This window comes from Pongo abelii, chromosome 10 (genome assembly GCF_028885655.2).
Source record: "Pongo abelii isolate AG06213 chromosome 10, NHGRI_mPonAbe1-v2.0_pri, whole genome shotgun sequence".
Taxonomy (NCBI): Eukaryota; Metazoa; Chordata; class Mammalia; order Primates; family Hominidae; genus Pongo; species Pongo abelii.
Genome location: NC_071995.2, coordinates 118,454,193 through 118,482,045, shown reverse-complemented (window position 1 = coordinate 118,482,045; position 27,853 = coordinate 118,454,193). Strand labels below are relative to the sequence as shown.

The 27,853-nt window shown below is 43.4% G+C and overlaps 1 protein-coding gene across 1 annotated transcript in view; it reads right to left on the bottom strand.

The window, feature by feature from the left end:
• Positions 1-27,853, bottom strand: part of TMEM233 (transmembrane protein 233) — a 49,401-nt gene that overhangs the window by 8,061 nt on the left and 13,487 nt on the right. Inside the window, exon 2 of the mRNA XM_002823845.4 lies at positions 5,253-5,389. Within this exon, the coding sequence (XP_002823891.1) occupies positions 5,253-5,389 (137 nt within the window). The remainder of the gene's footprint in view (positions 1-5,252; positions 5,390-27,853) is intronic.

Below are 27,853 nucleotides of genomic sequence, written 5' to 3'. Positions count from 1 at the left end.
ATCATGATCTGAGACTATGCCTAGGAAGTAAACTACCCGGGATTTCAACCATTTGAGATTTCAATCTGTTCTCTAACACATTGGTTACAGCTTTCTTGATAAGGATAAAGAATGATAAAGACAGAGAATTTACAATTTTTAAAAGGCAGTAGTTTACTTCAGACGGGGTTTTTTTTTTTTTTTTTTTTTTTTTTTTGAGACAGGGTCTCACTCTGTTGCTCAGGCTAGAGTGCAGTGGTGTGATCACAGCTCACTGCAGCCTCAATCTCCTGGGCTCAAAAGATCCTCCTGCTTCCGCCTCCCAAATAGCTAGGATGACAGGTGTACACCACCAAACCCAGCTAATTTAAAATAAATATTTTTTGGAGCGACAGGGTCTTGCTATGTTACCCAGGCTGGTCCTAAACTCCTGGCCTCAAGAGATCCTCCCACCTCAGCCCAAGGTATTGGATTACAGGGGTGAGCCACCACACCCAGGCCCCAGACAGCATTTTGGAATGAATACATTCAGAAAACTCACAGATTCATGGGTTTTGGGCTCATCTTCAGGCTTCGACTCCTCTAATGTCAGATTTTTCCAGCCCCTCTGTGGAAATAGATTGTTACAAAGGAGGCTCCCTGCGGGTAGACCTGCTAGGTGGCAACTTTATTCCCCTCCCTAGCATTGGGTTAGACATAGCAGATTAGGATGATGAGTTTGCTGTAAATGAAAACTGACCAGTCCATGAATGGCCACCATCCGCACGTTCTTCCTTGTGGACTTTGGTGGCAGGATATTTGCCAAGGTTTGGCAAAGACCGTTCTGCTCACCACCTGCATCTGAATCCTCAGGTTGGGAGCAGGGGCAGCTGAAAGATGCAGATGTTCTTGAACCTCACTTCTGATTTAGCAGGTTGGAATTTTTTGAGGTGAGGCTCAGATGCTAACTTTTTTAAAACCTCTCCAGGTAACTGTTATGGAGTCTAAAGCTTGGGCACTTTTGCCTTAGAAGTTTCACATTGCCATTTAGTTACTCCCATAAATGAGGGCTGGGAGGTTTAATTTCAAAGGATTACTGAGAAATTGGCCATGTTACTTGGAAGAGAGAATTGATTTCATTCTCTAATGGCTAGTTCTTTTCTGCCTCCTTCCTTCTTTCTCTCTGTCTCTCTCTTGCCCATACATGCATATGACAAAGCCTTTAAATTTGAGTCTCTTTTAAAATTTATTTATTTATTTATTTTTTGAGACAGGATCTCACTCTGTCACGTAGGCTAGAGTGCGATGGTGTGACCATAGCTCACTGCAGCCTTGAATTCCTGGACTCAAGTGATCCTCTCATCTCAGCCTTCCAAATAGCTGGGAATACAGGTGTGTGCCACCATGCCCAGCTAATTAAAAAAATTTTTTTTTTTTTTTAGAGTTGGGGTCTAGCTATGTTGCCCAGGCTGGTCAAGGAACTCCTGGCCTCAAGAGATCCTCCCATCTCTGCCTCCCAAAGTGCTAGGATTATAGTCATGAACCACTATGCCTGGCCTGTTTTCTTTAATAACAGAGGGAAAGGCATCTAGAAGGAATCTGACCTTACAGATGGGGAAATAATTCAATTATCATTTTATAGTTAGGGAAACTGAGGCACAGAGAGTTTAATAATTTGCCCAGATAGCCTGTGTGGTAGAAGTAGGATCTGAATCCTGATAAAGCTGGTATTAAATCATAGGCTCTAACCATTGTGAACAGTGCCTTTTAGGAAGAAGGAACAGAGAGGCAACTCCTTCTCATACCTTTTATTCCTAAGAAAGCTTCAATCACAAGCAGAGACATCAACACTTCATCCCCAGATAAAAACACTTATATTAAGGCTGGAGACAGTCTACATACGAATGCTTCTAGATCCTTTCCAACACTTCTTGGATGGAGTTGCCATGAGCAAACTGATCTTTCAAAGCAAACTGTCCACTAGAGACTGCAAAGTAGATAGTGTCTAGGCTGCAAATATTGTTTTTGTGTTTTAGTAATGTGCATTGCTCACCATGTGTTTTAGTAATGTGAATTGGTTGTCAACATCTAAAAATCAGGAGATTTTACATAAAATCCCAGATTTCCAACATCTCTTGAAAAATGAGCCCCATGAGGCCTGCATGCTAAGTGGTTACAATTGGAGCAGAGTGGTGGCTGCTTCCTTTAGACTGTGCTTTTGAAATTACCATGGTCCCCACCACTTCCTATTGTCCTATAACCAGGCTACCTCATGTATGTCCTTCCCCTGACCCCTGTACTCCTTTGATTTTGTGAACCTTGGCCCTGACTCATCACACATTTCTGTAGGATGAAACCTCACCATACCATTCCCCTGTAAATCAATCCTGGAGTTAGCCACAAAGCAAGTACCACTTACTGGCCTTTGTTACTGGGTGTACTAGCAGGAACATACTGACTTAGTGGCAGTGTGGAGTTTGGCTAAGAACACAGCCTGAAGAGCGACACTATCCTGGTTTTAAATCCTACCTTTTCCACTAACTAGCTTTGAGGCTTTGGGCAAGTCACTTTACCTCTCTGAGTCTCGGTTTCCTCATCTGCAAAATAGGGATAATAATACCTATCTACCTCTTTGGGTTGCTGTGAAGACTCAATGAGGATTAATTAATGTTAAGAGCTTAGAACAGTACCTGGCATATGTCAAGGTCTATGTTAGTGTCAGCTGCTATTATTATAACCCACTTAGCTCAAACACTAATCTAGGCAGTATGCATTTTCCCAAGTTCCCAGGAGTCAAGCCAAGGCTTGGTCTCATTCCCTTAGAACATTGTCCTTTGTTTGGCTTGTAAATATAAAGCCTTGAATTCTATTTAATGGCATCTTGAATTCTGAGGTCCTTTCCCAGTAACACTGATAATAATAGTAATAACGGGATTAATAAATGATTTACATTTTTGTGCACCCACTAAAGAACAGAGACACCAACCTACACATTCTGTGGGTCATCCAATTAACCTTTACGATAGCTTTATGAAATGGGTACTACTATTATTCTCATTTTACAGGTGAGGAAACTGAGGTTCAGGAATGTTAAACAATTGGCTGAAGGTCTCACAGTGAATAAGTGGTGACTGGGACCTGGGTCCAGGCAGTCTGGTGCCAAAACTGCACCATTAAACCCACAGTCTGTGGCTCCCCTGCTCACAGGTTCACAAGCACCTTACACCTTCTCTTAAGAATATAGTCAGGTTCATTCACATGTATTATCCAACCATCTTCCTCTTCACAGGCCAACAAGCACCTTACACCTTCTCTTAAGAATATAGTCAGGTTCATTCACATGTATTATCCAACCATCTTCCTCTTCACAGGCCAACAAGCACCTTACACCTTCTCTTAAGAATATAGTCAGGTTCATTCACATGTATTATCCAACCATCTTCCTCTTCACAGGCCAACAAGCACCTTACACCTTCTCTTAAGAATATAGTCAGGTTCATTCACATGTATTATCCAACCATCTTCCTCTTCACAGGCCAACGAGCACCTTACACATTCTCTTAAGAATATAGTCAGGTTCATTCACATGTATTATCCAACCATCTTCCTCTTCACAGGCCAACATCAAATTTGCCATCCTGCAGGCAAGAAACCTTGAGTTTCCTTTCATATTTGAGTGTCCTTTTCTCTTTTCTTTGGCCAAAGCCGTTTAATTTTCTTTTGTGACACTTCCTGTTTTAACATCTTCCCCTCTACCCAGCTGCCACCGATTGTTCCTGGGTCTGCTTTGTCTGATAGGAAGTGGATCTACCATGACATCTGCTATCGTCTTGGTTGCCAAGGTTGGATTAGCTGAGCTGGAATGTCAAAAGAGGTCTCCTTCCTCCCTCACCCATCTGGGTGAGCCTCCTTTGTCAACCAAGAGAAAGAGGTTGACCTCAGCTCAATGGGTGTAGGACTTTGGTCAAGGGTATAGGAGTAGCCATGCCGCTCTGGCAGAAAAGTGAAAGAATTTCTCAGCATTCTTATCTGTCTTACCAGAAATTACACAGCAAGACAGAGATGGATCTGGACTTGTCACTTCCGGGTCTGGGTTGCCTATCACGTGACCTTGGTGTCTGCCAAACCTCTGACGGAAAGTGTTATTGAGTCTAGCAGATGGAGCCCATCTGAGCTGGTTAGAGAAATTAGAATAAATTTGTCCCAGTCCAAAGGGACAACACATCAACAGCATTCATCTCTTTATGAGATGAGAGCTCCTTGTCAATACCAAAAATATGTGGTGACCCTTCTGCCCTTAAACTAAAACAGTTATGCTAGTTTGATGCAAGTAGGAGTTTATTTAGCAGATGATGTGCTAGGGCAGAGCAAATAGCAATCCTAAATATCCCATACTCTTCCACATTTCCTACCCTCTTACAGTTAGGTGGGATTACGTGACTGATTTCAGTCAATGTGAGCCTAAGCGACATTTGTCGCTAGGCAGTAAAAAGCCCATGTGGGATTCTCCAGTCTTCCTCTCCCCCGCCTTTGCCTGAGGACACCTCATGTTCTAGATCTGAAGTTGGCAAACTACAGCCCACAGACAGATGCCTGTTTTTGTAAATAAAGTTTTATTGGAACACAGCCATGCCTGTTCATTTCTATATTGTCTATGGCTGCTTTTGTGCTAAAATGGCAGTGCTAAGTAGCTGTGCCAGAGACCATGATCGGGACCATATGGCCTGCAAGGCTTAAAAGATTTACTATCTGGCCTTTTTCAGACAAAGTTTGTTGACTTCTGTTCTAGATAGAGCAGCTACAAGATGGTGGAGCTTTGTATAGCGTGGGACCCTGCATGACTGTGTGGAGGAGAGACCTTCCACTGACCTATATGGATCCATATTGTTGATCTGATCCAAAGAAGGATCCAAACCTTTTTTCTTTATAAATCACTCAATCGGAGGTATTTCTTTATAGCAATGCAGAATGGACTAACACACTACTTTTGTGCTACAAAGACTGAGTTGAGTAGTTGGGACTATGTCCCTCTGTCCAGAGGATGTAGGGTTTGTAAGGCCAAAAATATTAACTATTTGGTCATTTACCAAAGAAGTTCACCCACTCCTGCACTAGAAGATCCACACTGTTGATGTGTCCCTCTGGACTGGGACAAATTTATTCTGAGAAGAAAACATGAAAACCCTTTGACTTGGGGTTGTTACTGGAGCATAACCTAATCTACCCTAACAGGTTCCAACGGGCATTCGAGAAAGGGCATTTGACATGAGGAGGAATTCAAAAAGCCTACTTACTTCCTTGTGAAGTGAACTGCACAAGAAATGCCGATGATGAGAAGGCCAATGATGATGGAGGCGATGGCTACCCACTTAGCATTCCGCCCAAGCCGCCTGGCTCCTTCGTAGTCTCCATCGTTGTAGCTGTTCAGAGACTGGGGGACACAAGGGAAGAGCTGGTGATGACAGATAACCCACAGGGAAAGGGATGGAGGTCCTCAGGCTGTCCTGATGAAAAGTCTCCAGGGCTCTCTGGAGACTCTGCTTATCTCACTGGCAGGCTGCTAAGCAAACAACATGGTCATCCCCTCTTTCAGGAATCCTTCCCTAAACTCTAAGGATGAGTTAACTGCCCCCTCTGTATTTCCCAATGACTTTTGTCTTAGCATTTACATAACAAGATTTTGTCTCTCCCACTAGCGTGTAAGTGCAATGTGGGCAGGGGTCATCATCTGTCTGTTTTCTTTTCTTTTCTTTTTTTTTGAGACAGAGTCTTGCTCTGTCACCCAGGCTGGAGTGCAGTGGCACAATCTTGACTCATGGCAACCTCCGCCTCCTGGGTTCAAACAATTCTCCTGCCTCAGCCTCCCAAGTAGCTGGGATTACAGGTACCTGCCACCAAGCCTGGCAAATTTTTGTATTTTTAGTAAAGACAGGGTTTTACCACATTGGCCAGTCTGGTCTGGAACTCCTGACCTCAAGTGATCCACCCACCTTGGTGTCCCAGAGTGCCGGGATTACAGGCATGAGCCACCACGCCTGGCCATCTGTCCTGTCTGGCATACCAGTGTCCAGTGCAATACTTGCCATGTAGAAGATGCTGGATAAGTATTTGTAGCATAAAAGGACAAATGAGTATGTCTATCTTGTTCACTAGAACAGGGGTTTCCAAATCATGGCCCATGGGCCAAATCCAGTCTGCTGCCTGTTTTTGTAAATAAAGCTTATTTGGAACATAGTCACACTCATTTGTTTACTATTGTCTGTGGCTATTTGATATAGTTTTGTTGTAGGGCAGGTAAGCCCCAGAATTGGGGCCTAGCCTGGGAAGTTTTTTGACCTCTCTCAGGAAAGAGTTTAAGAGTGAGCTGGTAGGCTGGGCGTGGTGGCTCACGCCTGTAATACCAACACTTTGGGAGGATGAGACGGGCGGATCACGAGGTCAGGAGATCGAGACCAACCTGGCTAACACGGTGAAACCCCATCTCTACTAAAAATACAAAAAAATTAGCTGGGCGTGGTGGCAGGCGCCTATAGTCCCAGCTGCTCTGGAGGCTGAGGCAGGAGAATGGCGTGAACCTGGGAGGCGGAGGTTGCAGTAAGCCAAGATCGTGCCACTGCACTCCAGCCTGGGTGACTGAGCAAGACTCCATCTCAACAACAACAACAAAAAAAAAAAAAAAAAAAAGTGAGCTGGTGGTAGAAGAAAGCAGCTTTAGGCCGGGTGTGGTGGCTCATGCCTGTAATCTCAGCACTTTGGGAGGTCAAGGCAGGTGGATCACCTGAGGTCAGGAGTTCGAGACCATCCTGCCCAACATGGTGAAACTGTCTCTACTAAAAATACAAAAAGTTAGCTGGGCGTGATGGCAGGCACCTGTAATCCCAGCTACTTGGGAAGCTGAGGCAGGAGAATTGCTTGAACCTGGGAGGCAGAGGTTGCAGTGAGCCAAGATTTTTGCCACTGTACTCCAGCCTGGGCAACAAGAGTGAAACTCCGTCTCAAAAAAAAAAAAAAAAAAAAAAAGCAGCTTGATTGAGGCAGCAGTGTTAGAGCCCTGGTTGAGTTACAGCTCCATGACTGCTCCTGCAGAGCAAGGCTACCCTGTAGGCAGCGTGTTGACAGCAGCAGCTCAGGGCAGTGCTGCAGTCAGATTTATACTCACTTTTAACTCTATGTAAATTAAGGGGCAGGTTGTTAAGAAATTTTTAGATAAGGGGTGGTAACTTCTGGGTCATGGCCCTGAAAAGGGGTGACAACTTCCAGGTCATTGCCCTGGAAAGGGGTGGTAACTTCTGGGTGTTGCCATAGCAATGGTAAACTGTCATGGCACTGGTGAGCATGTCTTATGGAGAGGAGCTCTGAGTGCCTCTTCCCTGTTTCAGCCAGTCTTCAATCTGGTCTGGAGTCAAGTCCCGCCGCCTACCTCAGTTTGGATGTTTGTTCCCTCCAAATCTCATGTGGAAATGTGATCCCCAATGTTGGAGGTGGGGCCTGCTGGGAGATGTTGTGGTCAGGGGGCAGACCCTCATTAATGGCTTGGTGTCCTCCCTGCAGTAATGAATTCTCACTCTGTTAGTTCATGTGAGAGCTGGTTGTTTAAAAGAGCCTGGCATTGTTCTCTTGCTCTCTCTCTCTCTGTCTCGCCACATGACACAATTGTTTCCCCCTTGCTTTCCACGATGAGTAAAGGCTTCCTGAGTCCTCACCGGAAGAAGATACTGGTACCATGTTTGTTTAGCCTGCAGAACCATGCACCAAACAAACCTCCTTTCTTTATAAATCATTCAGTGTTAGGTATTTCTTTATAGCAGTGCAAAACGGACTGACACACTACTTTTGTGCTACAAAGACAGAGTTGAGTAGTTGGGACTTTGTCTCTCTGTCCAGAGAATGTAGGGCCTGTAAGGCCAACAATATTTACTATTTGGTCATTTACTAAAGAAGTTCGTCCACTCCTGCACTAGAAGATCAATCCATGAGGTCGGGGACCTTGGCTGAATTTTTTGTCTCCATGCCCAAGTCACGGCTGTCATTCCCAGCTGTTAAAATGTTGAAATACTCTGCACTCATTGATAAATAGCAGCTACTCTGAAGCTTGTCCACCTTCCCCAATATCCCAGCCATCCCACTTGCTCCTCTGCATTTTCCCCGGTTTCCCCATGATCCAGCAACTTAAGGGTTATTGGGCTCAGCAGAGCATCTTCTCTGATTCTGTGCTCATGCCCAACTTGTTAAATATTTAAATATCATCCTTGTTTCTAGTACTTAGAGTGGTGTCTGGCATATTGTTGGAGCTCAAGAAATATGTTATTGACTGAATGAAGTGCATGAATATTTCTGTTTCCCCACAGAATGTGAAGTTTTTGAGGGCATCTTTGAGGTCTGCAGGACATAGCACACTGCCAGGTGAAGAAGAGGTATTCAGAGACTGCTTGCTGCTGAAATGAAGGCCAGATACTGTTCTTCTCCCTTTAATAATAAGAGAATCTTGACCAAATGACATCATGTGCCTTCTGATAAAATACCCTAGCAAGGACATTTTACCCGTGTAATTTTCTTTTCTTTTCTTTTTTCTCTTCTCTTCTCTTCTCCCTTCTCCTTCTCCTCCTCCTCCTTCTATTTTTCTTTTTCCGGAGACAGAGTCTTGCTTTGCTGCCTAGGCTGGAGTGCAGTGACGTGATCTCAGCTCACTGCAATCTCTGCCTCCTGGGTTCAAGCCATTCTCCTGCCTCAGCTTCCTGAGTAGCTGAGACTAAAGGTGCCGGCCGCCACGTGTGGCAAATTTTTGTATTTTTAGCAGAGAGAGTTTCACCATGTTGGCCAGGCTAGTCTCGAACTTCCAGCCTCAAGCAATCCACTTGCCTTGGCCTCTCAGAGTGTTGGGATTACAGGCATGAGCCACTGCACCTGGCCCTATGTAGTTTTCTCAATATACCTAGCTTTCTTTAATTAAGAGGGAATAATAGGGTAAATTCTATTTGAGCAACTTTCTGCAAGACAAATGGCTTGAAATTATTTTTAAAAAGTCAATGTCATGAAAGACATGCACACCCACCCACCCACACACATCAGGAGACTCTCCTAGATTAAAGAAAATGAGATGAACCTACAATTATATGCAATGTATGATCCTTAATCATGTCTAGGATTAATAAATAAGTAGCAATTACAGATGTTTTCGGGATAACTGGGGAAATTCGAGTGTAGAGTAAATGTTAGATAATAATAATGTTAAATTTCTTGAGTGTGATATTTGTATTTTAGTTACACAAGAGAATTTTTTTTTCTACAGAAGATACAGGCTGCATTATCTAGAACTGATATTATTGCAACCTGTACCTAAATTTTCAGCAAAATAAGAATAAAAATGGCAAAAAATGTTAACTATTGATGCATTTTGGTGATTATATAGGTCGTTGTGTTATTTGCTCACTTATATTTGAGGCCTGCAATTTTTCAAAATAAAAAGAACACACAGTTTTGAAAAATAAGCTCTCTTTATCATCCCATGGCTAAGAGTCACCCAACAGTTGTGCTGTAGTCCAAAGAAGACTGGAAATATGTGTTTAAAAGTTATGTATGTGCACACCTGTAGTCTAAGTTACTCGGGAGGCTGAGGTGGCAGGATCACCTGAGCCCACGAGTTTGAGGCTGCAGTGAGCTACGATCGTGCCACTGCACTCCAGCCTGGATGACAGAGTGAGACCTTGTATCAAAGAAAAAAAAAAAAAAAAGAAGAAGAAGTTATGTACAGAAGGACTCCATCAGTGCTGTGAATTACAGATTTCACTGAGAACCTCTTCCTTGATTCTGAAATCACAGAACTTCAGTAATAATTGCTCCTTTTCCTGGACTATTAAGGGGGATTAGATATATGCAGACAATTACAAGCCAGAGAAATACCCAGTATACCACAGAGCTTTCTGCTTCCAGAACCTTCCATTAATTCTTGGATCTGGGCCACCTTAGTCAGCAACAGGTGGGAAGACTCAACAATGAAGAGGAATTGCTTTCAGGCCTCTTGTGTGAATGAGACAGTGAGAACTAAAAACAATGTTAGGGACTTCCAGCAAGGTGAATTCCCGAATTCTAAGTCATGAATTCTGGAGTTCTCCATCTTGGGTGTTCATTAGAACCACCTGGGTAGTAAAAAAAAAATACAGAGAACCAGGCTCTATCATGGAGAGATTCTGATTTAACTGATGTGGGGACCAGGTGGCACGTTTTTTGTGTGATTTTTTTGTTGTGGTAAAATATGCCTACAATTTAATCTTTTAACCATTTTTAAGTATACTGTTCAGTGGCATTACGTACATTTGCATTGCTGTGCAACCATGACCCACCATCTATCTCTGGAATTTTCATCTTCCCCAATGGAAACTCCATACCTGTAAAATACTCCCATTCATCCTCTCCCCAGCCCCTGACAACCACAATTCCTTCTGACTCTATAAATTTGACTATTCTGGGTACCTCATGCAAGTGAAATTATGCAGTATTTGTTTTTTGGGGGGACTGGATTCTTTTACTTAGACATAATGATGTCTTTAAAGTTCATCCATGTTATAGCATGTGTCAGAATTTTTTCCCCTTTTAAGGATGAACAATATGCCATTGTAGGGATATATACAATATTCCATTGTAAGGATACATTGCATTTTGTTTATCCCTTCAGCTGTTGATAGATGCTTGAGTTGCTCTTGCATTATTATTATTATTAAATTTTTTTTTTTTTGAGACGAGGTCTCATTCTGTCACCCAGGTTGGAGTGGAGTGGCACAATCTTGGCTCACTGCAGCCTCGACCTCCTGGGCTCAAGTAATCCTTCCACTGCAGCCTCCTGAGTAGCTGGGGCTACAGGTGCATACCACCACACCCAGCTAATTTTTGTTTTTTTGATTTTTGGTAGAGATGGGGTTTTGCCATGTTGCCCAGGCTGGTTTCAAACTCCTGACCTCAAGCAATCCACCTGCCAGAGCCTCCCAAAGTGCTGGGATTACAGGCATAAACCACCTTACCCAGCCTATTATTATAATTTTTAAGCTTCACAGGATTGAAAACTTCTGGTCTATGTAACTATCCTTAATGTCCTTCAAGGTCAAGATGCCCACCGTCTTTAAATTTATTCCAAGGAAGTATGTAATAGACCATGGGCTTGAAATTCAGAGATCTGAGTTCAAATTCCATGTCTTATCACCTGCAAGAGCTAAGGCAAGTTTTCAACTTTCCTAAGCCTTAGTGCCCTCATCTGTAAATCAGGGGCAATAGTAATAGCGCCCACTTCACATTGAATTAATGTGTGTCAAGTGGTTGGTATTGGCTCAGCACGTGGTGTATGCTCAATAAATGTTAGCTTTTGCTGTGAATTGCCACTTCCTGCCTTGCTCTTATTCTAAATCTGCAATCTTTGGGGTGTACCAGAATCTTCTCTACCCTTGCTGGATCTTTGGGGAGAGTAATCTTTCCACCTCAGCCTCCTGAGTAGCTGGGACTACAGGTGCATACCACCACAACCAGCTAATTTTTTTTTTTTTTGTATTTTTGGTGGAGATGGGGTTTTGCCATGTTGTCCAGGCTGGTTTCAAACTCCTGACCTCAAGCAATCCACCTGCCTCAGCCTCCCAAACTGCTGAGAAGCTGTTTTAGAGGCTTTATGATCAAGATCACTGCATAGGATATTAGAACCCTAAATTCTGAGCTCATAATCCAGTTTAGAATTATATAAGTTCATACCTTCCCAAACTGACCTATTGCCCTGCCTTGGAAAACACAGTTCTGAGATGATAGCTATGATGATGCATTCATGTTGCTGTAACCATAGGAAAAAAATGAAGTCCCCTCTCTTTTCTAAATGGCAACTCCTGGATGTTTGGATGAAAAAACAGTTTCATGTTCTCAGTAGCAGTGACCAAAAAAGTGGGAAGAACAGCCAGTCTGTCATGTAGAAGGGTACATCTATCACCTGTGCATTGCCCACGAGCACAGGTGAAATGAGGGTCCCTGGCCATTTGAGTTGTTTGATACAAGGCAGAGAGGCTGTGCTTGGTGACATGGCTGAAGGGGATTTGGGTGCAAGCCACAGGTGAATCCTGCTCTGACTTCATCACCTGCTGCCACTCTGGCATCTTGTATGTGACCCTCCTCTCTTTGCAAACCACCATCTTTCCAGGGACATGTAAGGGAGACCTTGAGTGAATCTAGGAATGGGGCTGCTGTTGGCTTGAAAAACAGATGAAAAGCCTTTTTCAGTATTAAGTGTGGACTCTCCTCTCCCCACAGATCCTTTTCTGAATCCATTTTCTCCCCTGGTACTTGGGAAAAGAGCTGCCCACGGGTAGATCTGCTGGGTAAAAGTAAGAAGATGCGGGGAGGGACTAGAGTGGGAGACTTCAACTCTGAGATTTCATTGTGAAGGATTTCCATGGCTGGGGGGTCTCGTGCTTAAGGGTAGAGAACTAACAGTGAAGCAGAAAGAATTCTTTCCCTGCCTCCCCAACATGTCAGCTGTAATTCTTTTCCTCTTTTAATTGGAATTTTATACTGAGGTTCTCCTGGCAGATGTGACAGACTGAAGCGGTGGAAATGGATTTTAGAGAAAATGCATGGTTTATAAATCTTTTTCTGAAGAGCTTAGAATGTAAACTATTCCATCTGGTGTGGAAGAACTAGGAAGAAACGGGGCAGCTTTAGATACTCAAAATTTATATGATCTTATTTGTTCTTTTAAAAATTACTAATGCAATTTGTGAACATGTAAAACATTTGGATGCTACAGAAGCACATACAGTCAATAGTAAAGCTCTTTCCCTAATCTTATTTCTCAGAGATAACCCTTATTAGCAGTTTGGTGCATCTGATTCTAGATTTTTTCCCGCATGAATGATATGAAAAGAAAACTGACACTTTCTCCTGCTTCCATTATGACTAAGCACATCATGTATCATAGTCAGGAGAGAGAAACAGCAATTTTCACCCTGAGATAAACCAAGAATAATAGAGTCAGTCTGTCTAGTCCTGATCCCTCAAATATTAAAACCTTGAGTACTTCCCATAAATCTTGGCAAAGACAACTTCATCACTACCTTTTGCAACTATGATGTCTAAACACAGGTTACTTCCTTTGTGGATATTGTAATATATTCAGAAAGATACTGTTTTGTTTTCCAGGAACAGATTAATATAAAACAACTCGGTCACCTTGGTAACTTTGCATCTGTTTTCTTTTAAATACTTGTGTTTTGCTTTGGCTAGCTGGTCTTTTTGAAGGTGGATTCTCTTGCATTTCTTTTGAAGTAAAATCTTTTCTTCTCTAAATGTTTTGGCCATAAGTCTTTCTTTGACAAAACAACAATGATAACAGATAATATTTATGAGGCATTTAGTATATGCCGGACACTGTGTTAAATGTTTTTCAAGGATTATTGTATTGGTCCTCACAACACTATGAGCTAGGTGCTTTGTGGTTTCCATTTTACAGATGGGAAAACTGAGGCCCAAAGAAGTCAAAGCAGTTTGTCCATAGTCACATGGCTAGTTTGGTACAGTGATTGTACACACACACACACAGGCACAGACACACAGAAGTTTGTGTTTTTTTTTCTCTTTGTTCTAAGCATATGAATAGGCCAGGTGCAGTGGCTCATACCTGTAATCCCAGCACTTTGGGAGGCTGAGGCAGGAGGATCACTTGAGTCCAGGAGTTCAAGACCAGCCTGGGCAACATAGCAAGACCCTTGTCTCTACAAAAAATTTTAAAAATTAGCTGGATGCCAGTTGCAGTGATACATGCCTGTAATCCTAACACTTTGGGAGGCCAAGGCAGGAGGATCACTTGAGTCCAGGAGTTCAAGACCAACCTGGGCAAGATAGGGAGACCCTCTATCTACAAAAAATTAGCTGGCGTGGTGGCACATGCTTGTAGTCCCAGCTACTTGGGGATGCTGAGGTGGGAGGATTGCTTGAGTTCCAGTGTTCAAGGCTGCAGTGAGCTATGATTGTGCCACTGCACTCCAGCCTGAGTCACAGAGCAAGACCCTGTTTCAGAAAAAAAAAAAAAAAAAGCCAGGTATGGTGGCATGTACCTGTAGTCCCAGCTACTCAGGAGGCTGAGGCGAGAGGATTGCTTGAGCGCAGGAGTTTGAGGTTACAGTGAGCTATAGTTGAGCCACTGCACTGTAGCCTGGGTGACAGAGCAAGACCCTGTATCTGAAAAAATAAAAAATATAAAAATACAAACAGTATCATACTACATGTGTTCTGCAATTTGCTTTTTTTCCACTTAATATGGGGTGGGCAACTTCCCAAGCTAGTGTGTCCAAGTCTATCTTATTCTTGTTTTCTTTCCCCCTTCGTGATTAAAATAATGAGTTATATTGATAGACTTCCTGATGTTACATCATCCTTGTATTCTTGGGGAAAGTCTTGATTTGTTATGGTGCAATCTTTTCTTTGTAACTTTTTATTTTCAAATAGCTTCAAACTTATAGAAACATTGCGAGTTCTATAAACATTGTGAGTATGGTTGTCTTATTCTTTTTAAGGGCTTCCTAGTAGTTCATTTAAATGGTCATGCCTCACTTATAACTATAACTATAGACATTTAGTTATTTAAAATTTGTTGAGATTGCATAATATGCTGCAGTGGACATTCTAATTCATACATTTTTGCATACGTTTAAGCCTCTGCTTTTGGTGAATTTCTAGGAATGGAATTGTTGTGTCAAAGGGTATATGGATTTACATTTGGAGAGATAGAGCCAAATTGCCCTGCAAAAAGGTTATCCAAACCTATGCTTCCACTAATTGTATTTAAGTGCTCTTTCCCCGACATCATTGCCAATACTGTATATTATCAATCTATTGTTTCCCCATTCTGATGGGTGAAGAAGAATCTCAAGATAGGATTCCATTAATTAATGGTGAGGTTGAGCCATCTTTTCACACTTCAGATCTTAGCTCCAGTGTTATCTCCTCACAGAGGACTTTTCAGACCAGCTTATCTAAAACTGGCCAGCTCTCCCTAGTGACCCACACAGTGCCTGGAACATAGAAGGAGAGCAATAAGTGTGTGTTGAATTAACAAATGTATGTATAAATGAATACTTATTGATCCTATGTATTTCTTCTTGATGAGTTTTGTACCCATACCCTTTGTCTAGTTTTCTGTCAGTTTGTGTTTTCTTACTGAGCTGTGGGAAACTTTTACATATTATGGACCAGCACTGTGCAACAGAAATATAATGGGAGACACACAGGTGATTTTAAATTTTCTAGTAACCATATCAAAAAAGTAAAAATAAGTAGGTGAAATTAACTTCAATAATATATATTTTATTCAATCCAACATGTCCAAAATATTATTCAAAGCTCTGGTACTAGCCATTTTTCAAGTGCTCCATAGTCAAATGTGGCTAGTGGCAATGTACTAAATAAGTGAATAATATTCCTTGATCTGTTACATATTTTGCAAGATTTTCTCCTACTTTCTCCTGGTCTGTCTTTAAAAAATATTTTAAAATATTATTATTATAGTGATATTATATTAATATAACTCCTGAGTGAATAGATTTGTACCAATGCCAGTGTTTCTTTTTTTTTTTTTCTTGAGAAAGGATCTCGCTCTGTCACCCAGGCTGGAGTGTAATGGCATGATCTTGGCTAACTGCAACCTCAACTTCCCTGGCTGAAGTGATCTTCCCACCTCAGCCTCCCAAGTATCTGGGACTACAGGTGAGTGCTACCACTACCAGGTACTTTTTGTATTTTTTGTAGAGATGAGGTTTTGCCATGTTGCCCAGGCTGGTCTTGAACTTCAGAGCTCAAATTATCTGCCTGCCTCGGCCTCCGAAAATGTTGGTATTACAGACATGAGCCACCATGCCTAGCCTACTCTTTTTTCGTATGTGTATGCTTCTATGGAATTTTGTCGCATTGTATTCATCCATTCTCATGCTGCTAATAAAGACATACTTGAGACCGGGCAATTTATAAAGGAAAGAGGTTTAATTGACTCACAGTTCAGCATGGCTGCGGAGGCCTCAGGAAACTTACAATTGTGGTGGAAAGGGAAGCAAATATGTCCTTCTTCACATGGCAGCAGGAGAGGGAAGAATGAGTGCTGAGTGAAGGAGGAATCCCCTTATAAAACCATCAGATCTCGTGAGAACTTATTCACTATCACATGAACAGCATGGGGGAAACTGGCCACATGATTCAGTTACTTCCTACCAGGTCCCTCCCATGATATGTGGGGATTATGAGAACTATAATTAAAGATGAGATTTGGGTGAGGACACTGACAAACCATATCATTGCACTCCTGGCCCCTCTCAAATCTCATGTCCTCACATTTCAAGACAAAATCATGCCTTTCCAACAGTCCCCCTAAGTCTCAGCTCATTCCAGCATTAACCCAAAAGTCCAAGTCCAAGGTCTCATCTGAGACAAGACAAGTCCCTTCTGCCTATGGCCTTGCAAAACCAAAAGCAAGTTAGTCACTTCCTAGATACAATGGGGGTACAGGCATTGGGCAAATACATCTGCTCCACAAGGAAGAAATTGGCCAAAACCAAGTGGCTACAGGCCCCATGCAAGTCCAAAATCCAATAGGGCAGTCATTAAACCTTAAATTTCCAAAATGATCCCCTTTGACTCCATGTCTCACATCCAGGTCACACTGATGCAAGAGGTGGGTTCCCATGGCCTTGGACAACTCCACCACTGTGGCTTTGCAGGGTACAGCCCCCTTCCCTAGCTGCTTTCACAGGCTGGCATTGAGTGCCTGCGGCTTTTCCAGGTGCATGGTGAAAGCTGTTGATGGATCTACCATTCTGGGTTCTGGAGGACGGTGGCCCTCTTCTCACAGCTCCACTAGGCAGTGCCCCAGTGGGGACCTTGTGTGGAGGCTACTACTGCATATTTCCCTTCCATACTTCCCTAGCAGAGGTTTTCCATGAGGGCTCTGCCTCTGCAGCAAATTTCTGCCTGGACATCCAGGCATTTCCATACATCCTCTGAAATCTAGGTGGAGGTTCCCAAACCTCAGTTATTATCTTCTGCACACCCTCAGGACTAACACCACATGGAAGCTGGTAAGACTTGGGACTTGCACCCTCTGAGGCAATGGTCCAAGCTGTATCTTGGCTCCTTTTAGCCACGGTTGGGGCTGAAACAGCTGGGATGCAGGGCACCATGTCCAGAGGCTGCACACAGCAGGGGGGCCCTGGGCCTGACCCATGAAACAATTTTCCCTGCTAGGCCTCCAGGCCTGTGATGGGAGGGGCTGCCTTGAAGGTCTCTAACATGTCATGGAGACATTTTTCCCATTGTCTTGGTGATTAACATTTGATTTCTGCAGCTGGCTTGAATTTCTCCCCAGAAAATGGGGTTTCTTTCTTTCTTTCTTTCTTTTTTTTTTGAGATGGAGTTTCGCTCTTGTTGCCCAGGTTGGAGTGCAATGGCATGATCTTGGTTCACTGCAACCTCCACCTCCCAGATTCAAGTAATTCTTCTGCCTCAGCCTCCTGAATAGCTGGGATTACAGGCATGCACCACCATGCCTAGCTAATTTTGTACTTTTAGTAGAGACAGGGTTTCTCTATTTTGGTCAGGCTGGTCTCGAACTCCTGACCTCAGGTAATCCGCCCGCCTTGGCCTCTCAGAGTGCTGGGATTACAGGCTTGAGCCACCACGCCTGGCCGGGGTTTTCTTTTCTATCACATCAACAGGCTGCAAATTTTTCAAACTTTTATGATCTGCTTCCTCTTGAGTGCTTTGCCATGTAGAAATTTCTTCTGCCAGATACCCTAAATCATCTGTCTCAAGTTCAATGTTCCATAGATCTCTGGGGCAGGGGCAAAATGTCACCAGTCTGTTTGCATAGCAAGAGTGACCTTTCCTCTAGTTCCCAACAAGTCCCTCATCTCCATCTGAGACCACCTTAGCCTGGACTTCATTGTTCATATTACTATCAGCTTTTTGGTCAAAGCCATTCAACAAGTCTCTAAGAAGTTCTAAACTTTCCCACATCTTCCTGTCTTCTGAGGCCTCCAAGTCTCTAGGAAGTTCCAAACTTTCCCACATTTTCTTGTCTTCTTCTGAGCCCTCCAAACTGTTCCAACCTCTGTCTGTTACCCAGTTCCAAAGTTGCTTCCACATTTTCTGGTATCTTTATAGCAGCTCTCGACTCTCCGCGGTACCAATTTACTGTAATTGTCTGTTCTCACACTGCTAATAAAGACATACCTGAGACCGGGTAATTTATAAAGGGAAGAGGTTTAATTGACTCACAGTTCCACAGGGCTGGGGAGGCCTCAGGAAACTTATAATCATGGCAGAAGGAGAAGTAAACATGTCCTTCTTCACGTGGTGGCAAGAGAGAAAAGGATGAGTGCCGAGCGAAGGGGGAAGCCCCTTACAGAACCATCAGATCTTGTGAGAACTCACTCACTATCACAAGAACAGCATAGAGGAAACTGGCCCCATGATTCAATTACCTCCCACTGGGCTCCTCCCATGACACATGGGGATTATGGGAGCTACAATTCAAGATTGAGATTTGGGTGGGGAGACAGCCAAACAATATCACCCATGTAGATTTTAATAACCATGACTACAATCAGGAAACAGAAATGCTCCATCACCACAGAGAAATTCTCCCTGTGACTCCTTGTAAGTCGCACCTTTCCTCCAGGTCCATTGTCTGTTCACTTATATTTGTGGTGTTTGGACATTGCTGAGTTCTTTTCTAAGCTATAGAGCTCATAATTTCATAAACCAACCACCTGTATTTGAGGGTGCTAAGCAGCCAGTTGCTGTCTCTCTTCATCCTGCAAAGTATTTTAAAAAGAAGGGACTTTAGTTTCTTTCTGGTTTTAATTATCCTCTGTTATCCAAATGGATCTTAGAGTATAGAACAAGAGCATAGTCTAATGTTCTAAGAATTCACGACACTTCACTCTTAGAATATAGAACACATGGGTTCTCATCACACATTTCATAAGGCATGCAGGAGTCTCTTCTCTTTGATCGGGGCCTAGGCTCATGTTGGCAAAACGGAATAACAGTGTTCAGGTCTTACCAGATACCTTGAACCAGTGAAGTCCACAATTTGACAGAAGAGTGAGCAAGTTCCTCTCTCCTGTAGTAAACGCTAATGATCTCATGGTCACTGCAGCTGGTTATTTCAAACTTATTTATATACCCCTTCCCTGGATGGACACATGATACCTAAATACCCACAGAAGGAAAGTTGGGCAGAAGTCAGAAGTGACGGTGACTGTTTCTATGCTGAACCTCAAAAAGGTTGCTGTGGGGGACAGCAACAGTCATGAGGCTGTGCAGTGGAGACTCCCAGGCACCTGTCAGAAGGCACAGGCAACTCCTGGCATCCACACCTCAAAGAAAAAGAGTCCAGAGTAACCCTATAAATTTTGATAACTAGCACTGAATACCGGTAGGTCTAATGTTCTAAGAATTCATGACACTTCACACCAAACAGCAAAGCTACTCCACTGCCCTAAGCCAGGAAAATGTGGAAAGTACTTTGTCCTTTCCTTCTGGTCTTCAGATCAGAACTCTTGCTACATCCCACATGATACCCTGGATGAGACAGCAGTACCTATGGGATTGCTGCCAGTGAAGACCGGAGATGAAACTCTCCAAAGTTATATTTTTATATCTCCCTGTATTCATGGTTCCCAATTCTAGCTGCAACTTAGAATTACCTGGGGTGGGAAGCTTAAAAAATTCCTATACCCAAGTTCCTTCCCAAACCAACTGAATCAGGCTCTCTGGGGGTGGGACCTCAGCATCAGAATTTTTTTGAAAGCTTTTCAGGTTATTCTGAGTGCAGCTAGAATTGAGAACCACTGTCCTAGATAGACAGCCATTCATTAATTCATTCATTTAAAAACTACTTCTTGAGTATCACCTGTGTGCCTGGCACTGCTCCCTGCCCTCATGAGGCTTACTTTCTGGTGGAGATAAAAAATAAATGAACATGCAAATAAATAAGATGAATACAGAATATTATTAAGGCAAAGAAAGTGGGGTGGAGAGGGGAGTTTTTTTTTTTTTAGCAGAAAGCAGGTAGACTGAGACCTGAAGGCTTGAGAAGGAGCCAGGCCTGCAGAGAGCAGTGGGGAGAGGATGCCTGCCAGGGAGGATGGCAAGTGTAAAGGTCTGGAGGGGGGAAAGAAGTTTTTTGTTGAAGGTTCCCCCAAAAATGCAGTGTGGTTGAGCTGTAGGAGTGAAAGAGAGAGGAGAGGGTACAAGAAAGGGAAGAAAAGAGAGGAGAGAGGAGAGAGAGATGAGATAAGGCCATAGGGGAAGCCAGGAGCTATATTAGTCATAATAATGAATCATCATATTAAAATAATAGTTAATATTTATTGAATATTTATTCTGTGCCAGGCCCTGGACTAACCACTGTATGTGCATCATATAATCGATTCCTTACAATAACCCCCATGGGGATAGAAGTAATCTTATCCCCCATTTTACAGATGAGAAAACTGAGACTCAGAGAGAGGGACACCAATAGTCAAACTGTTTCTGTGTTCAAAAGCAACTTTCTAAGGGGACTACAAACATAACCAAAAGTTAGTGCATCCATCCACAAAGCCCTTAGGATAACTATTTTATTACGCCCAAAAGAAATTAAGAGCAAGATTTGATGCACTGTTTGATGCACAGCACCAGGTAGATGACTTGACTTAAATTTAATAAAAATTTGGTTACTGATAGAGAACATAGGGCAAGTATATCTAAGCTGTGCTACTAATTTCACTATCAAAAATTCATTTTCTTTGTTCTTGCCTCTCTCTCTCTCTCTCTCTCTCTCTGTTTCTCTTTGAGATGGAGTCTTCACTCTCTCACCCAGGCTGGAGTGCAGTGGTGCAATCTCGGCTCACTGAAGCCTCCGTCTCCCACGTTCAAGCGATTCTCCCACCTCAGCCTGCCAAGTAGCTGGGATTACAGATGCACGCTACCATAACCAGCTAATTTTTGTATTGTTATTAGAGATGGGCTTTCACATGTTGGCCAGGCTGGTCTTGAACTCCTGACCTCAGGTGATCTGCCTGCCTCAGCCTCCCAAAGTAATCCCTGCTGGGATTACTGGTGGGTAGATGGGATTGGAACATTGTGCTTCCTCAGCTCTAAAGCCTTCCATGGCTCCCTGTTTTCCTGGGAGAAGCTCACATTCTTCTTTCTGCCCTTCCCAACCTGCAGGAGTGGCCCCTGCAGCCTCTCCTATCACGTTTGGAGCCTTTTCCCTTGCTTACTGTCTCCCCGTTGCCTGCCCCCATCTGTGTCCAGGTCATCTCCTCTCTACTTGTGGCCCTCCTCTCTCTCTGTCTCATGTGGCCAGCATCTGCTCATTCTGGTCTTGGCTGACCTGTTGGCACATTCAGGGCAGCCTTCTCAGGCCTCATCTCTTCATTTTTTATTTTTTGAGACAAGGTTTTACTCTGTTGTCCAGTGGTGCAATCATAGCTCACTGCAGCCTCAAACTCTTGGGCTCAAGCAATTCTCCAGCCTCAGCCTCCAGAGAAGCTGGGACCACAGGTGCATGCCACCACGCCCGACTAATTTTTTCATTTTCTGGTAGAGACAGGGTCTTGCTATGTTGCCCAGGCTGGTCTCACACTCTTGTGCTCAAGTGATCATCCTGCCTCAGCCTCCAAAAGTGCTGGGATTACAGGCATGAGCCACTGTACTCAGCCAGGTCCCTACATCTTAAGTAGGTCCTATGACCATAGTCAGTGGGTTCTGACTCAGCTCCTGATTTATTTCCTTGTGCTCTTGACGCGAGTCACAGTCATTTGATTCAGCGGCCTGTTGACTTTGGAGTGTTTGTTCTGCCACCTGACTGAGCTCCGTGAAGCCACAAACCATATCTCATTGTATTCATTGCTCCAGTGCCTAATGGAGAGTCTGACGCCTAGCATTCCCTTAATATATATTCCTAATAAAAAAGAAAAAATTCATACAGCCAGGTTTTCATTTTCCAACCTGTAGCCCTGCTTTTTTTTTTTTTTTTTTTTTGAAACAGGCTTCTTAGGAATTTGCCCAAATATCTAGCCATTTGGACAGTTGATGATTACTGGTATGTAAAAAGAATGCTTGGTTGACCAAACAACTGAGGGGCTAGGGGAGGCATAGCATTAGGAGAAATACCTAATATAAATGACGAGTTGATGGGTGCAGCAAACCAACATGGCACATGTATACCTATATAACAAGCCTGCACGTTGTGCACATGTACCCTAGAACTTAAAGTATAATTTAAAAAAAAAAAAAAAAACCTTAGTTTTCCTTTTTTTTTTTTTTGAGACAGGGTCTCATTACATCACCTGGAATGCAGTGGTGCGATCACGGCTCACTGCAGCCTTGACCTCCTGTGCTCTAGTGATCCTCCCACCTTAGTCTCCTAAGTAGCTGGGACTACAGGCACATACCACTATGCCTGGCTAATTTTTTTTTTTTTTTTTTGAGATGGAGTCTCGCTCTGTTGCCCAGGCTGGAGTGCAGTGGCGCGATCTTGGCTCACTGCAACCTCCGTCCGCCTCCTGGTTCACGCCATTCTCTCGCCTCAGCCTCCCGTGTAGCTGGGACTACAGGTGCCCGCCACCACGGCCGGCTAATTTTGTTTCTGTATTTTTGGTAGAGACGGGTTTTCACCGTGTCAGCCAGGATGGTCTTGATCTCCTGACCGCGTGATCCGCCTGTCTCAGCCTCCCAAAGTGCTGGGATTATAGGCGTGAACCACAGCGCCCGGCCAATTTTTTGTATTTTTTTGAAGATGGGGTTTCACCATGTTGCCCAGGCTGGTCTGGAACTCCTGAGCTCAAACAATCCACCTGCCTTGGCCTCCCAAATTGCTGGGATTACAGGTGTGAGCCACTGTACCTGGCCTCCTCATTTGTAAAATGGGGATAAGAATATCTATGCACACGGCTGGGCGCGGTGGCTCATGCCTGTAATCCCAGCACTTTGGGAGTCCGAGGTGGTGGAATCACAGGGTCAGGAGATTGAGACTATCCTGGCTAACAAGGTGAAACCTCATCTCTACTAAAAATGCAAAAAATTAGCTGGGCATGGTGGCACGTGCCTGTAGTCCCAGCTACTCAGGAGGCTGATGCAGGAGAGTCACTTGAACCCGGGAGGCGGAGGTTGCAGTGAGCCAAGACCACACCACTGCACTCCAGCCTGGGTGACAGAGTGAGACTCTGTCTCAAACAAACAAACAAACAAACAAACAAAAAACAAAAAGAATATCTATGCACAGGTTGGTTGTGAGGCTTAAATGAGATGATGGCAGTAAAGGGGCCCGGCATTATCTCACTTAATTTTGAAAACTGAAAGAGAGGTTGGCATTAATATTCCCATTGTATAGGTGGGAAAACCTAGTCTCAGAGAAGCTAGGATAAGAGCAGAGCTGGGATTCAGACTTAGGAGTTGAGTTTAAAGCCTGGCCCAACATGATGTTTGCCTTTGAATCTGTACCCCCTCCCAGTGTTCATGTTGGGAGCCAAAGGAGAAGATACAAGCAAAAATGGAAAGCAGTCTTGTGAAAAACTCTGGGATATATAAACAGACCTCTCAAAAGAGGTTCACAAAGCAATGAAAGAAGCAAGGGCCAGAAAACCCACAAAAAGGAAAGAAAATATTTGCAATTCACATATCTGATGAAGTATTTGTATCTAGAATATATATATATATCTTAAACTCAACAATAAAAAGACAAACAACCCAGTTAAAGAGGGGCAAGGTCTCTGAATGGACATTTCTTTGAAGAAGATATACAAATTGCCAGTAAGCACAGGAAATGCTCAACATCATTAGTCACTAGGGAAATGCAAATCAAAACCTCAAAAAGATACCACTTTGCACCTACTGGGATAGCCACAGTAAAAAAGATAATAACATATGTTGTTGAGGAGATAGAGAAACTGGAACCCTTGTACAGGGCTGGTGGGATTGCAAAATTGTGTGGGTGCTTTGGAAATGGTCTAGCAGTTCCTCAACAAGTTAAACATATCATTATTGTACCACCCAACAATTCCACTCCTAGCTCTACACCAAAGAAAACTGAAAACATAAGTTCATACAAAAAAATTGGGCATGAATATTCATAGCAGCATATTTTTCAGAGCCAAAAAATGGAATCAATCCAATGTCCATCAATGAATGAATAGAAAAACACAATATAGAATATCCATATAACAGAATATTATTCAGCCTTAAAAAGAAGGAAGTACTGATTAATGCTACAACATGGATGAACCCTGAAAACAGGATGCTAAGTGAAAGAGGACATATATGAAAGATCACATATTGTATGATTCCATTTATAAGAAATATCCAGAATAGGTAAATCCATAGAGATAGACAGTAGATTGAGATTGCCAGAGGTTGCGGGGATGAGTAGTGACTGCTAGTGGGTTGTATTAGTCCATTCTCAAGCTCCTATAAAGAAATACCTGAGACTGGTTAATTTATGAGAAAAGAGGTTTAATTGACTCACAGCTCCACATGGCTGGGGAAGCCTCAGGAAACTTACAATCATGGTGGAAAGCACCTCTTCACAGGACAGCAGGAGAGAGAATGAGTGCCGACTGAATTGGGGAAACGCCCCTTATAAAACCGTCATATGTCGTGAGAACTCCCTCACTATCATGAGAACAGCATGGGGGAAACCACCCCCATGATTCAATTACCTCCCACCAGGTCCCTCCCATGACAGGTTGGGCTTATGGAAACTGCAATTCCAGATGAGATTTGGGTGAGGACACAGCTAAACCACAACATTCCATCCATGGCCCCTCCCAAATCTCATGTCCTCAGATTTCAAGACACAAAAATCATGCCCTTCCAACAGTCACCCAAAGTCTTAACTCATCCAGCATTAACCCCAAAGTCCAGATCCAAGTCTCATCGAAGACAAGGCCAGTCCCTTCTGCCTATGAGCCTGTAAAATCAAAAGCAAGTTAGTCACTTCCTAGATACAATGGGAGTACAGGCATTGGGTAAATACACCCATTCTAAATGGGAGAAATTGACCAAAACAAAGGATGCAAGTCCAAAATCCAATAGGGCAGTCATTAAACCTTAACGTTTCAAAATAATCTTCTTTGACTCCATGTCTCACATCCAGGTCACGCTGATGCAAGAGATGGGCTCCCATAGCCTTGGGCAGCTCTGCCTCTGTGGCTTTGCAGGGTATAGTCCCTGCCCTGGCTGCTTCCATGGCTGGTGTTGAGCGTCTGTGGGTTGCACCAAGTGCATGGTGCAAGCTATTGGTGGATCTACCATTCTGGGGTCTAGAGGATGGTGGACCTCTTCTCATATCTCCACTAGGCAGTGCCCCCATGGGGACTCTGACCCCAGATTTCCCTTCCACACTGCCCTAGCAGAGGTTCTTCATGAGGGCTCCACACCTGCAACAAACTTCTGCCTGGACATCCAGGCATTTCCATACATCCTCTGAAATCTAGGCAGAGGTTCCAAAACCTCAATTCTTGACTTCTGTGCACCCTCAGGCCCAACATGATGTGGGAGTCCCGAAGGCTTGAGGCTTGCATCCTCTTAAGCAATGGCCCAAGCTATACTTTGGCCCATTTTGGTCATGGCTGGAGCTGAAGCAGCTGGGATGCAGGGCATCATGTCTGAGGCTACACACAGCAGGGGGCCCTGGGCCCATAAAACCATTTTTCGCTCCTAGGCCTCCAAGCCTGTGATAAAAGGGGCTGCCTTGAAGGTCTCTGATAAGCCCTGGAGACATCTTGCCCATTGTCTTGGTGATTAACATTTGGTTCCTGGTTACTTATGCAAATTTTTGTAGCCGGCTTGAATCTCTCTCCAGAAAATAGCTTTCTCTTTTCTATTGCATTGCCGGGCTGCAAATTTTCCAAACTTTTATGCTCTACTTCCTTCTGAATGCTTTACTGCTTAGAAATTTCTTCTGCCAGATACCCTAAATCATTTGTTTCAAGTTCAATTTTCCACAGATCTCTAGGGCAGAGGTAAAATGCATCCAGTCTCTTTGCATAGCAAGAGTGATCTTTACTCCAGTTCCCAAAAAGTTCCTCATCTCCATCTGAGACCACCTCAGCCTGGACCTTATTGTTCATGTCACTATCAGCATTTTGGTCATTCAGCAAGTCTCTAGGAAGTTCCAAACTTCCCCACATTTTCCTGTCTTCTTCTGAGACCTCCAAACTGTTCCAACCTCTGCCTGTTACCCAGTTCCAAAGTCGCTTCCACATTTTCGCGTATCCTTATAGCAGCGCCCCACTCCCTCAGTACCAATTTTACTCTATTAATTCATTCTCATGCTGCTATGAAGGAATACCCAAGAAAGGCTGGCATTTATCTCCAGGGCTGCCATAGTGCTTGGCATATAGCAGGTATTCAAACATTTTTGAATGAATAAATGAATAAATGAATGTGGGAAAATGTCCCTCCCTGATTTCCACCCTTGAAGGATGGCAGTAGAAAGTTTCCCAGATGCTGTGGAACCTTCTCTGGGGACCAAGCACCCTATTGCACACTCAAGTGATGCTTCTTCATGTTGACTTTAAGCTCTTCTCCTTCATCTGAATTCCCTCTCCCAACTTTGCTCTTTAAATATAAGAGTCAACTGCCATCCCAACCAGCTTCTTAACCATGGTGGCAGGGGCTAGAGATGGCCATCATTGGAAGAGAAGGCTGGAGGTCCAGGCTTTCTCCATCTTTGCTCTTGCAGATTTCTATTTGCCACTCCCTCAGCCTCCTTCATTTTCCTTCTCATTGAAAATGAGCCTTGGACTTTGCTATAATCAAACATGAATGTGGGCAAGAAATTTGGGGGGATGTTTGAAGTGATGGAGACATTCTCACTGCTGTCTGCCATTTCCTCCTTTTGGTAGATACTTTCTACAGAATAGTGAGTAAAGGGAATCTTTTCAAGGGAAAAGATCATGGGCCACATATCTTTCAAAAACATAAAGAATTTATCTCAGGAGCATCAGGTGCCCTCTCTCTGGCTGGGAGATAGATCCAAAAAGTGGGCTTATATTAGAGTGAGCTTCTACTTGGGTAGAGAAAGAGCTACTTCTTACCATTTCAGGCTAAAAAACCCCACTGGAATTGGAACAAAACAAAAACAACAGCAAAACTTCTGTTAACTTTCCAAGCATTAACTTTGGGGCAGGAGTTGTGATAAGCTGTAGTTTCTCTGTCCTCAATGATCTTCAAGACTAGAATAAAATATCAGAATAAAAGCGTTTTTCTTAAGTTAACTAGAGAGCTGACCATTTCAGCTCTGGAATGATACATGATTTAGAGCAAGAATCACCTTTTGGGGTGGATAAGAATGCATCTAATTACCAGTTGGGCATGATGGCTCACGCCTGCAATCCCCGCACTTTCAGAGGCCGAGTTGGGAGAATCTCCTGAGCTCAGGAGTTTGGAGACCAGCAAGAAATACAAAGATTAGTTGGGTGTGGTGATGCATGCCTGTAGTCCCAGCTACTTGGGGGCCTGAGGATGGGGCAGGAGGGTCGCTTGGGCCCGGGAGGTGGGGGCTGCAGTGAACCATGTTTGCACCACTGCACTTGAGCCTGGAAGCCAGGGTGACAAAGAGAGACTCTGTCTCAAAAAAAAAAAAAAAAAAAATTGCATCTAATTACTAACCTTGTTCTCCTTGTTGAATTCCTTTTTATCTTTAGAAAAATGCTCATTTCAGACTAGAAATGATGTCTACATACTTTTTACGGAAACTTTGGAAAATATTAAAACTTTTGATAGGAGTATTTGAAATGATAATAGGCAAGATTTGTCAAGAAGTTTGCATATATTATCCCATTTAATTCAGACCACAATCCCTTGCAGGTAGGTGATATTGTTTCCAATT